This window comes from Sus scrofa, chromosome 18 (assembly GCF_000003025.6).
Source record: "Sus scrofa isolate TJ Tabasco breed Duroc chromosome 18, Sscrofa11.1, whole genome shotgun sequence".
NCBI classification, from domain to species: Eukaryota; Metazoa; Chordata; class Mammalia; order Artiodactyla; family Suidae; genus Sus; species Sus scrofa.
The window spans coordinates 19741665-19753627 of record NC_010460.4 but is presented as its reverse complement, the minus strand read 5'-3'; the positions used below and the strand labels follow the sequence as shown (position 1 = coordinate 19753627).

Genomic DNA, 11963 nt, shown 5'->3' with positions numbered 1-11963 from the left:
AGATCCCACATTGCTGTGGCTCTGGCATAGGCTGGCAGCTACAGCTCTGATTAGACCCCTAGCCTGGAAACCTCCATATGCCGCGGGAGAAGCCCAAGAAATGGCAAAAAGACCAAAAAAAAAAAATAATAATAATAATAATTAAAACAATGTTCTTGCTTCTCTCTGATCCAAAGCCAGGTGCTAGGAAGGACTCGATGAGGCTACGGGGGGGATTAGGCTGGCAGGCCTGGAAAGGGTTCTGCCAGAGACCCCGGCACAGAAGCGTTCGACCAGGAAGATGTGCCGGGAGGCCATAACTCAAGGACCAGCCCTCTGAATGAAAGATGACCAGCTCTGGCAGGGAGGGATGGAAAGAGGCTTGTGTCCAGACCCCCGAGGCCCCCACTCGAGTCTCTATTAGCTGGGAGGGGACCTGACCTCAAGGAATGGAAGCAGAAATCACAGAAAACCTGGAAGCCGGTGGTACCAGCCTGGGTCCTACAGAAGGTTTGGGAATCAAGGCTCTTACCTCGTGGACCCTGGCCTGAGGCCACCTCAGCAAGCAAGGCACGTGAGGTGTGCCAAGGGCATGGCCCTGTGTGATGTGGGGCTTGGTTGCCGAGTGACTGTCCCTGGGCAGCCACCTGCTGTCAGAGGACTCTGCTTGCTCTGCTCACCCCTCAGCTGCAGTCACCCTGGTCCCGCTTCTTCCGTTGCCACCATGTCACGGCACCTCAACATGGACACGGTGCTGCAGAACTTCTGGAAGGAGGAATATCTGAGGGAGAAGATGTTGGGCTGCGAATGGCACCGCAAGTACGGGTCGATGGTGAAGGCCAAGCAGAAGGCTAAGGCTGCAGCCCACCTACCCCTCAAGCTGCCCACACTGCCCCACAAAGCCCCGCCGTCCCCCCCGCCTGTCCTCAAAGCCCTTCCTTCCAGAGCCCCCAGCCCTGCCCCGGAAGCTCCTATCCAGTCAGACATGCGCCCAGCACCGCCTGCCACCCGGGCCCTGCTGTATGAAGGCATCTCCCACGACTTCCAGGGCCGCTACCGCTACCTCAACACCCGCAAACTGGACATGCCAGAGACGCGCTACCACTTCCCCATCACCAGCAACTTCACGTATGGCTGGCAGCTGGGTGAGCCCCAACCTCCCGGAACTTACCTCACAAACACAGGGCACCTGCCGCAAGCCAGGCAGTGATCTTGCCACTAGGCATACGTGGACGCTATTCTGGGGCGGGGGGCATTCCAGTGGGGGATCTGAGCCGTGAACATAAGAGCAAAAGAGCCAAGTCCCATGATGAAAGTAGGCGCGATGGGGTGGGGCGTGTGCTGCTTTAGGCGGCATCGTCAGGAAAGGCCTCTCTGGGGACCTAAAGGCAGAGTGAGCTCAATGAGGAGTTGGGGTTTTATTCTAAGTGAGAGGGGAAGCCACAGAGAGTCTTAAACAGGTGAATGATACTGATTTACTTTAAAAAACAAAAAATCACCCGGAGTTCCTGTCGTGGTACAGCGAAAACAAATCCAACTAAGAGGCATGAGGTCTCGGGTTCAATCCCTGCCTTCGTTCAGTGGATTAAGGATCCGGCATTGCCTTGAGCTGTGGTGTGGGTCACAGATGCAGCTTGGATTTTGCATTGCTGTGGCTGTGGCGTAAGCTGGCAGCTGTAGCTCTGATTCAACCACTAGGCTGGGAACCTCTATATGCCGTGGGTGCAGCCCTAAAAAGCAAAAAAAAAAAAATCACCCTGACTACTCTGTAGTTAATGGCCTTTTCAGGGACAGGTGTTACCCTAGCAAGAGATGATGACGGCTTGGGCTAGGGTGATGAGCAGTAGACCTGAAATAGCTTCCAGCTATGTTTTGGAGAAAGAATCAATGAAATTTATTGATATGGGAAAAGGAATGAGAGTGCAGTGGCTTTGCCCATGGGTTTGGCTTGGTCTCCCAGGGGTGACTGGGAAGGGAGCAGGACTGGGGGCGGGGTAGTGTGAAGTCAGGTCAGGGCTGGCCGAGTCCGATGTGCATGGGGGTTGCCCTCTGTAGTGAGGTCTGAGCTGAAGATGTACATTTGGGGGTCGTCCGGATACAAGCGCTCTTTAAAACCCTGAGACTGGGTGAGCTCACCCAGGGAGCCCTGGAGGCTGGATTAACTAGGAGAAGGCAGGGCACACAGTGAGGAGTAGGGAGGTGGCATTGGCGCGAAGGCTGTCAGCTGGACCAGTGACATTGATCAGCTGGGAGGGAGAGGCGTGGAGGCAATGGTGGTGTTTGAAGAGAAAGTCAAGGTGTGGGAAAAAAGAATATTCCAGGGAGTGCCAGTGAGATTGCTGGGTGATGCAGAGTGTGCCTTTGCTGTCTGTGGTCAGGAATCTCAGGTGAGACTACTCAGTCCTGCATTTTCTCCAGCTCCTGGAGGGCCTGTGCGGAAGACGGTTGGGGATGGTTGGGGATAAACGCAGTTGAAGTTTTGCCTAAAAAAGGGTCCCCACTTTCCCCAGGGCCCTAAAGGGGGAGGAAAGGGAACAATTTCAGAACAAAAGCAGGAAGGGAGCCCCAAAAGGGGAGCAGGAAGTAGAAGGAAGCCCTATCTGCCCCGGAGAAGTCTAGCTCTGCCCGTCCCTGTGACAAGCTGGCACACAGCTGACTGGCATTTGGCCATCACTGCTGATCCCAACAGCCAACCAGCTCCCTGTTTTCGCACAGCCCCCACTCTTCAGAAGCACTTCTTTTTATTTCTTCACACAAAGTGGATACAAGATAAGCAGGTTCCTAGGGTAACGCAGGCAGGGCCGTGGTGCGCTCTGGGTTCCTTTCTCAGAAACCCATTCCTGGCTTCTGACATCTTTTTCCAGGCCCCCCAGTGAAGCAAGAACAGGTCTCCTGCAAGATGTGCCGCATGGAATCTTTCTTCCGCAAGAATGGGGCCTTCGCACTGCTTGACCCCCGGGACCTGGCCCTCTGACCCTGGGCCAGGCAGTGGGCCTAGGGGAGGGCAGAAGAAATCGCACACCTCCAAGTGGGGTGAAGCTGCGGTGTACGTCTGTTTGGCTCTCCCAAGCCGTGACGCTGCGTTCTGGGCCTTTTTGAAACTACCTCTGAACTGCATGCAGGCTGCCGTCTTTATCCTTCAAGAACCCTCATCTCTTTAACCATCCCTGTGAGGATTGGAAGGGGCTGGGAAGGGCGAGCGATGCTGTCCAGACGCAGGCTCCTCAGCGCCAGGGGGCCACAGTAACTGCTGGAAGTTCTGGGTGTTCCTGGGGAGAGTGGCCTGTCATCTCAGGTGCCAGGGTAAAGGGTACCGCTACCACCCCACGAGCCACCCCCCGCCCCACCGCGCCCGCCCCCTCACCTGGCTCCGAGGGCTCGCAGCCACCCGGTTCTCTCCCGGTGCATTTGCTCCAGCTGCTCCCGCAGGGCCCGCCGCCGCCCCGCCGCGTCCTCCTGGCGGGGGAGGGGGGCGCCAAGCGCTGAGCCCCCCGCCTCCCAGCCCCCGGGCTCGCTGCGGCCAGCAGGGGGCAGCACCCGGCAGAGCCGCCTCCCGCTCTCCGCAGGTGTCATCCCAAGCGCGCGGGGCACGCACTTCAGAGGCACCCGGGTTGCGCCCAGCTCCGCCGCCCACCGCCTTCTCCTGGGCCTCTTGCCTGTGGCGGGAGCTGGGCTGGACTCGGTGGGGGTCCCAGGGGGTGCACCCGGCAGTGGCGGTTCCTGGCGAGGCGGAGGCGTTCCAGGACCTGAAGGAGGCCTCTGTCAGCGGCCAACCCGCGGCCGCTCCGTGCCCTGCCCGCTCGCAGGCCCGCCCGGCCCCGCCGCGCACCCGGAGCCGCTGCTGCTCGCGATCCTGCTGCCGCCGGCGCCGGGCCTCCCGGTGCAACTCCAGCAGCTGCTGCAGAGCCGTCTCCTGCTGCGCAGCGCTCACGCCCGCCGACGCCCTGTGCCTGCCCGGGGCCTCGGGCCACGCGGCCTTCGAGGCCTTGGGGGCCTCAGAGCCGCCCCTCCGCTCTCCGAGGGCGCCTGGGAGCCCTGTGGAGCCGCCCACTTCCTGCTTCGCGGGGCTGGGGCTTCTTCCCGGGCCCTGGAGCGCGTGCGGATCGCGCACCAGGGCCAGGTGCCCCGGGAGAGCTTCTAGGCGCTCCGACTGGCCGGAGCCCCTAGTGCGTGGGGCCGCTAGCATCCCGGCTCCCGCGCCTGCGAGCGGAGACCTGGTCGCGGACGGAAGGCGAGCTCGCGCTCCCTCCCCGGCGGGCCCCTGCTCTCCCGCGGCCGGTGTGGTCTCTGCTTTCTGGTCATCGGTCTTAACCGGCATCAGCTGAGCGGTCTTTCCCCCGGGCCGGGGCATCTGTTCTCCCAGAGACCTGCAGAAGTGCCCCCCAATTCTCAGGGAGCCGCCTTCCTCCCCTTCTCCCCCAGCCACCTCCCAGGCTTGGGGGACACGGCCTCGGCCCTCGAAAGACGGAAGGCCCTTGGGAGAATCCTCCTGGGCCTCCTGCAGGGCGTCCTTTCTCCGGCACTTAGCGCGACTTCCGCTTTGACCTTGAGGCGCCTCTGTCCTTGGACCTTCAGGGACCTCTTCCCTCGGGGCCGGAATGGCCTCCCATCTCTGATCCTGGTGTGTCTTCTCTCTCTTCCTCTGAGGAACTTCGTCCTCCCCCTGGAGGGCCTCCCCTCTCTGACCCTGAGGAATCTCAGTCCTTAGCACTTTCTGAAGTTCTGCTCTCTCCGGACTCAGGCTCCAGCCCTGTGCCTCTGGGGAATCCTGGGGTTCCAGCAGGCCCTGGGAGGGGAGGGCTGAAGGCCCTGGGGCTCCCTGAGCAAGCTGTTCCTCCTGTGGGCTTCTGGGTGATGGTGGATGGGGCCTCTGGGGCATGGGCTCTGCCTGCCCCCTCTCTTCCCTCTGGGCCAGGTCCTGGGAAGGAAGAGCACTGTGTACCAGGTTTGCGAGGGAACCCTGTGCCGGGGCCACTTCTCCCAGGGGAGCCCAGAGACCCCAGTGGCTGCCCCAGGGGACGTTACTTCCATTAGGCCCTTGCCTGATTCCTCAATTTGTAAAACCCCTGTTATGTAGTTAAAAGGTGCTTCAGTGAGGGACCCTTCTTCCACCCGGCTGTGGGCTGCTCATCCCAGCAGCTTCCTCCCATGCAGACCCCACCCCTGCTATCTCCTATCTGAGAGGGGTCGTGCCCGGGACCCTTCAGCCTTTCACCTTGAACTCTGCATTTCCTGGTTCCCCAAAGCAACTGCTGGTGGTGAGGTTCAGCTCTTGTAAGCAACCTGAGGAAGAAAGACAGATGTTGCGAGCCTTCCGCTCATGTGTGACCCTCGCACACACATTCCACTGAGCCAGAACCAAGACGCCTAGGGAGTCCCCAGTGCAGCAGGGGCGAGGGGGACCCCCGAGGGCTGGGGCTGGAACTTCAAGGCCATCACAGTTCATCATTCCACCTTTGTTTCCTCAGCCTGCTCTGTGCCTGCCTGTCTGGTTTGCTTGCCAACAGCCAAGCCCATCTTCATCCTCCCGGCCAAGCACCACCTCAGAGGAACCTGCACACCCTCTGCCTCAAAACTGCCAGGGGTGGCCCAGGAGCAGGAAGGGACTGTTTGCCAGGCTCCTCAGTTCCTCATAAGGATTTTCTCACTTTGCTCTTGTGTTCCCATCCAGCTCCATCATAGGCACATAACTTCCCTATTTTTGTTTGTCTTTTTGTCTTTTTAGGGCCGCACCCGTGGCATATGGAGGTTCCCAGGCTAGGGGTCTAATCGGAGCTGTAGCTGCCTGCCTACACCACAGCCACAGCCATACCAGATCCAAGCCGCATCTGCAACCTACACCACAGCTCACGGCAATGCCAGAGCCTCAACCCACTGAGTGAAGCCAGGGATGGAACCCGCAACCTCAAGGTTCCTAGTTGGATTCGTTTCTGCTGAGCCACGACAGGAACTCCTTAACTTTCCTATTATTAAGGATAAAACCTTCTTTAGCTCATTCTTGGTTTCTGACCGCAAAATCAAATGAAACTCAAGAAGTGGAATTTTAGGCCAGAATAGCCTAAAAACTGCAAGTCTTTATAATTAACAAAAGGGATCTAAAAAAGGAGATGAAATGTTGCTGCTCCTTTGCAGCTGTGGAGGATGGAGCATCATTTTACATCCATAAAACTACGTAAAAGAACCTGATTTTCTAAGGTCTTAAATTGAGAGCTCTCACAAGAAATGCTATCTTTATGCAATACGGATGTGTGAATATTCATAACACTTACCAAGTGGGAATGCACTCGGTGAAAACAAATCTGTCTTTTGAAGCGTTTTGAACAAAGGAGTCTGATAAGACCCAAGCCTTTACAAATTACTGCCATGAACTGTTAAAATAACCTCCAACCCCTGTCCCCCTGCAATTCTGATCTGTTGCCTTACCAAATCATTTATTTCACTGGTTATAAAGTTGTAATTGATGTCTTCCATTCGTGCATTCCCAAGAGAGAATATACTTGTAAAAATTTCTCTGTCAATTAGAAAATACTCATTGCCCCTGTCCTCTTCTCTCCTGTGCATGGTGGCACAGACAAAAGCTTATGACTTTTCTAGGCTGATTATTTAACAAATCATTTGAAAGCTCATTTCATTTAGGGCTCACAGCCTCCATCCCATTGAATTCTAGGGCCGTACCCGCAGCATATGGAGCTTCCCAGGGTAGGGGTGGAATCAGACCTACAGCTGCTGGCCTACGCCGCAGCCACAGCAACACCAGATCTGAGCCGTGTCTGTGACCTATGCCACAGCTCATGGCAACGACAGATCCTTAACCCACTGAGCGGGGCCAGGGATGGAACCTGCAACCTCATTGTTACTAAGTGGATTCATTTCCCCTGCGCCACAATGGGAACTCCATCCCACTGAATTGTAGTCACCTATTCACTGTCATACTCTTCACTAGGCTGTGATGTCCTCGGAGATGAGGATAAGTGATGGGCCCAGTCTTTCTTGTGCTTGGTATCTTCCCAGCACCTGGCATGAGGGTGGCAACTAGGCAGCTTGGAGCTGCCACGCCACTCCCTCCTCCCTGGGCAACCACAGACAGTCATTCCCAGAACCCTCTCCTCTGAGCCCCGCCTTAGCTTCAGAATCTTCCTGGACCACGGTACCTGAGCCCTCTGGCTCCAATCAGGTGGAACCGCCATATAAAGGAAAACCTGCTGGCTGTCCCCTGCATCCCCAAAGAAGGTATGAGATGAAGAGTAGGTGAGGATGGACTGGAATCCTGGGACTTGGGGTGAGGGGTCCCCCACTCCTCCCAGTCTCTGCTGGCCCCTCCAGCCCAGGGTCTCCTGTTCTGCCAACCCCGCTGGTCAACGTACCTGGTGTGGGCTCTTCTGCAGGCATGCTGGGGCTCTCAGGCCTTGCATCCGTATCACTCCTGGCTTCACCCAGATCCAGGGCTGATGATGGGGCCACTACTTTCCCCCTGCAGGGGTACAAAGACCGCCTCAGATGCACCCCTTGCATCTGGGCTGGGGATGCGGATGGGGGCACAGCTGGTGTGCCAGCCTCTCTGCCCCCAGCAGGCTGCTCAGCGTTCCCACTCTGTCACCCAACCCAACTCAGTACAGGGCAGCCTTCCCCACCCCTGTACCCACCACTGGCTCCCAGGAGCTGGAACACACAGTTACCCTTTCCAGGGGCTCCAGGGGAACACATGGGTACAACTGAGAGGCCCAGGAGGAGCTGGGGGCACTAGGAGGGGTCACTGGGCAGGGCTGTGGAGGGAGACAGGGCCAAGGGTCCAGTGTTGGGTGGCTTTCAGTGGCAACAGGGAGTGGATAAAATTCCCTGGGATACTTACCCCCCCAGGAGCTGATGGCTCTGGCTCAGGGAGTCCTCAGCCTGGGATGATGGGCACTGCCTGGAATTCTGGAAGGGTTGGGGGGTTGCCCAGGTCCATAGGGCACTATCCCCAAGATGAGAGGCAGCTTCTAAGAGCCCCCAGTGACTCCTCCTCCCATCATCTGTGCCCTGTGCGACCACCTCCTCCTCTCCCCCAAGTGAAGGAGCCTACACATGGATCCCTCCTGTCACTCGAGCCTTCAGATGAGACTGCGTCCCCTGCCAAAAGTGCTGGCTGGGCACCTCCTTAGCGATCATCACTAACACTCCTCCCTCTACAGCCGCTAACCTGCCCAAAGGGCCTCAGGCAGTGGGTGGCTGAGCCAGGACTGGGAGACACATCCCAGCGGCCACGGCATCCTCCTTCCTAAAGGGGTGGGCCCAGCCACCAGCCCTGGGCGCCAGAGCCTCTGCCCTCTGGGCCCCGCCAGGCCTGCTTTCCCTCCTTGCTGCAGCCATATCTGACTCTACGTGTCGCTGTGCGGTTGATTTGACCACGAGTTCATTATGGGATGGTAACGGGCCTGAACTGTCCTGCGTGCCAGGTGCCGTGCTAAACCCTTTACGCACAGATGAGTTCAAATCCACCCTGCAGCCCTCTGAGAAAGAGCCATTATCTTCCCCGTTTTGTAGCTGAGGAAACAGGCTTGCAGTCCACAGGGGGTATCGGAGCAGAGATTCGAACTCAGATCCACCTGTCTCCAAAGCCCATACTCCTACTTCTGGACTCCGTGTGTCACTGGGCCCCCGCCCTCAGCCACGCTCCAGCTCACCTCTCTCATCAGCCGCTCAGCGCTTTCCATCCTCCCGCAGAGCTTGCTGCGCTGGCTCCCTGCACCCTGGGCCTGGCCTCTCAGACCGCAGAACTGGGCCCAGGGGGGCCAGAAGAGGCCCAGCCCCGCCCCAGTCAGCAGCTCCAAGTCCCACAGGAGCTGTAGGAAGATAGGGTGCCAGGGTGTCAAGGGTCACCCACGCTACCCTTGCCACCACCACCCCGGCCCCTACCTGCTCCTGGGCCCGCCGCCTCCGCTCCATCTGCAGCAGGGCAGTGGGTAGTTCCAAGCCTGAGCAGCAGGCCTGGCCCTCTTGTACCTGGGGAGGCAAAGTAGAGTCAGACCCCACGGAGACCCTGCCCCTCAGAGACGGAGCCCTGCTGCTCTCACCTGCTGCAGGGCAACCTGGAGCTGGCCCAGGTCTGCGGGGCACCTGAAGAGGTGCTGGTACAGCACCAAGGCCTGCTGGGGGCTGCAAGGGAGCCCTAGGCCCCCGGGTGTAGCTGCCTGCTCCATGGGGTAGGGGGCCAGGGCTGACGTTTCCCCTCCTCTCCTGCTGCTCCTGGAGAGAAAAGGAGGGCCAGGAGCTGGGAACAGAGCAAGGAGGAGCCAGAGGCTCCTGAGATCAATAATGTAGGGCGTCCATAATGCAATAATGACATCTGAGCCAGGGCCTGGGCTTCAGCCAAGTGTCACAGAGACGCTGGCCGACTCTGATGCAGGTGTCTTGGCCACATGGGCGGCAGTGTCAGGTGAAGGCCCTGACAGGGAGAGAGGGGTGTGCCTGTGCTCGCTGGCAGTTCCCAGTGAGCCTTGGCAGTTTTGTTTGTCTTTTTGAGGCTGCACCCGAAGCACATGGAAGTTCCCAGGCTAGGGGTCGAATTGGAGCTCCAGCTGGCAGCCTACACCACAGCCACAGCGATGTGGGATCCAACCATAGCTCAGGCAACACCAGATCCTTAACCCACTTAGCAAAGCCAGGGATCGAATCTGTGTCCTTATGGATACTAGTCAGGCTCTTAATCCAATGAGCCACAATGGGAACTCCCAAGCATATGTTTTATATACACAGGTGAACCTTAAAAAATTCGGGGGTTGGGGGCCCCACCCCAATCAAAAATCCACATGTAGGAGTGGTGCGGCAGAAACGAATCCGACTAGGAACCATGAGGTTGAGGGTTCAATCCCAGGCCTCACTCAGTGGGTTAAGGATCTGGCGTTGCCATGAGCTGTGGTGTAGGTCAAAGACACAGCTCAGATCTGGCGTTGCTGTGGCTGTGGCTGTGGTGTAGAGCAGCAGCTGTAGCTCCGATTCGACCCCTACCCTGGGAACCTCCATATGCCATGGGTGCGGCCCTAAAAAGCAAAAAAAAAAAAAAAAAAAAAAAAAAAATCCGCATACAGCTTATAGTTGGTCCTCCATATCTGAGATTCACCCTACCTCAGATGGTGTTGTACTGCAGTGCTTACTATGAGAAAAGTCCGGGTATAAGCAGACCCGTGCAGTTCAAACCCGTGTTGCTCAAATGTCGACTGTTCCTAAGACGCCCGCTGCTGCGTTGTATCGATGTGCACTACGCCCGATGCAGACAGCAGCTCCCAACAGCTCACGCCCTGCCAGGTCACGAAAGGCTGCATACACCTAATCCTTCCTTGAAGCAACTCTATGAAGTAGGCGGTATCATTTTTGTCCCCATGTTATAGATAAGAAAACTGGGCCCCAAAGACTGCGTTGCCCTAAATAACACGCGCCACCGTCACTCTCACCCAGAGACAGAGAGCCGCGAGCTCCCCCAGCACCGGCTCCAAGCTGTCCATCAGTCACTGCGTGTATTCCCTGCAACACGTGAGACACAACAGAAGAGGGCGCAGTTGGAACGTGTTACGACAAGGGGACGGGCTGGGTATGTGAAGTGTCTGTGATCTTCACATTCCCTGCTGTCATGAGCAGCCTGGCCCGCCTGCCACTTTGTAACCGCTCCATGAAAGGGGCCCCAGCCGAAGCAGGCTGAGCATGCAGGCAGGGGTCTCGGTTCAGCCCACTGCCCTCTCTTCATTCCCTGTTGGAATACCAGGGTCCCCTCCAAAAGACTCAAGTCCCCTGAACCCTCATCTTTTAGTTAAGCTCCCTGAAATACCAAGGTCACATAGCCTTGAAAAGAGATTTTTCTTGGCAAAGAAATAGATGGTTTTTCTATTTCAAAACCCACGTGCTTCCCACTCTAAGGATATCTTCGAGGAAGTTCCCACTGTGGTGCAGTGGGTTACAAACCCGACTAGTATCCATGAGGTTGAGGTTCCATCCCTGGCCTCGCTCAGTGGGTTAAGGATCCAGCATTGCCGTGAGCTGTGTGTGGTGTAGGTCACAGACGCGGCTCGGTTCCCGCATTGCTGTGGCTGTGGCGTAGGCCAGCAGCTATAGCTCCGATTCCACCCCTAGCCTGGGAACCTCCATGTGCCACGGGTGCAGCCCTAAAAAAGACCAAAAAAGAGAGTTCCTGTTGTGGCGCAGGGAAACGAATCCAACTAGTGTCCATGAGGATGGGGGTTCAATCCCTGGCCTTGCTCAGTGGGTTAAGGATCTGGCATTGCTGTGACCTGTGGTGTAGGTCACAGATGTGGCTCGGATCCCATGTTGCTGTGGCTGTGGCTGTGGCTGGCAGCCATAGCTCCAATTCAACCCCTAGCCTGGGAACCTCCATATGCCACAGGTGCAGCCCTAAAAAAGGAAAAGAAAAAAGAAAAAAAAGAGCATGTCTTTGAAAGCTGCATGTGTGTCCCCTGCCCACATGTCCACCAAGGGAGCTGCAAAACACAACCGGCACATGCATGTGTTTATCTGGGTTTATGAACGTGTGTGTGTGTGTGTGTGTGTGTGTGTGTTTCATCACATGTGTCTATATTTCACCATAGACACACTGTCTCTCCCGTTTCCCATCCCAGGTGTGGGGTCTCTGTGTCTCCAGCTCTTAAAGTGGCCCAGGAGGTGCCGGAGCACCCAGCAGCCCCCAGACCAAGAGGAAAGGGGAGGGTATGTGGGGACAGAGCCCCTTCCCCACACAGCTCAGCCCTTGCATGGTTCCCCCTGGATCCACAGAGGGCCCCACAACCCTCTACGTATAAACGCAGGGCTGGGACCAGGACACTGGGTCCTCCTGCTGCTCACTGCAGGACTTCCCAGGCAGCCCTGGGATACAGGTGCGGAAAGTGAGTGAGGTCCAGTCTGAGCCACCACCCTGCCACCATCCTGCCTCTGGGGACACTCACCTCTGGACCCCATGTTCCAAGCAGCCCCCACCCCCACCCAAACCCCCACACCGG

The 11963-nt window shown here is 57.4% G+C and overlaps 2 protein-coding genes across 5 annotated transcripts; one reads left to right on the top strand and one right to left on the bottom strand.

Annotated features, from left to right (window-relative positions):
• LOC100518456 lies at nt 540-2973 on the top strand. Its single transcript, XM_003134696.4, has 2 exons — nt 540-1124; nt 2844-2973. Exons 1-2 carry the CDS (start codon nt 572-574, stop codon nt 2951-2953), a joined length of 663 nt encoding a protein of 220 aa, XP_003134744.2. The 5' UTR covers nt 540-571; the 3' UTR covers nt 2954-2973.
• LOC110257580 (collagen alpha-1(I) chain-like) lies at nt 2060-10953 on the bottom strand. Of its 4 annotated transcripts, none has more exons than XR_002340383.1 (9): nt 10410-10953; nt 8875-9204; nt 8643-8801; nt 7829-7896; nt 7344-7450; nt 5195-5262; nt 3809-4897; nt 3344-3725; nt 2060-3248 (listed from the first exon to the last, which is right to left on the bottom strand). XR_002340383.1 is itself a non-coding variant. In XM_021078955.1 (9 exons), exons 2-9 carry the CDS (start codon nt 9156-9158, stop codon nt 3204-3206), a joined length of 2214 nt encoding a protein of 737 aa, XP_020934614.1. In that variant the 5' UTR covers nt 9159-9204; nt 10410-10490; the 3' UTR covers nt 2060-3203. The 4 variants fall into 4 exon arrangements, 3 of the variants coding, with proteins under 3 accessions (XP_020934614.1, XP_020934613.1, XP_020934615.1); XM_021078955.1 differs by having other exon boundaries at nt 3344-4897; nt 8875-8961; nt 9033-9204; nt 10410-10490; XM_021078954.1 differs by having other exon boundaries at nt 3344-4897.

Excerpts from the sequence above, each read along its gene's own strand:
- LOC100518456 (XM_003134696.4), top strand. The coding sequence starts at position 572 with ATGGCCCTGTGTGATGTGGGGCTTGGTTGCCGAGTGACTGTCCCTGGG. Across the intron at positions 1,125-2,843 it reads CACGTATGGCTGGCAGCTGG|GCCCCCCAGTGAAGCAAGAA; the intron begins GTGAGCCCCAAC and ends ATCTTTTTCCAG.
- LOC110257580 (XM_021078954.1), bottom strand. The coding sequence starts at position 10,460 with ATGGACAGCTTGGAGCCGGTGCTGGGGGAGCTCGCGGCTCTCTGTCTC. Across the intron at positions 4,898-5,194 it reads CAGGAAATGCAGAGTTCAAG|GACCTGGCCCAGAGGGAAGA; the intron begins GTGAAAGGCTGA and ends CTTCCTTCCCAG. Across the intron at positions 3,249-3,343 it reads CTGCGAGCCCTCGGAGCCAG|GAACACCCAGAACTTCCAGC; the intron begins GTGAGGGGGCGG and ends CACTCTCCCCAG.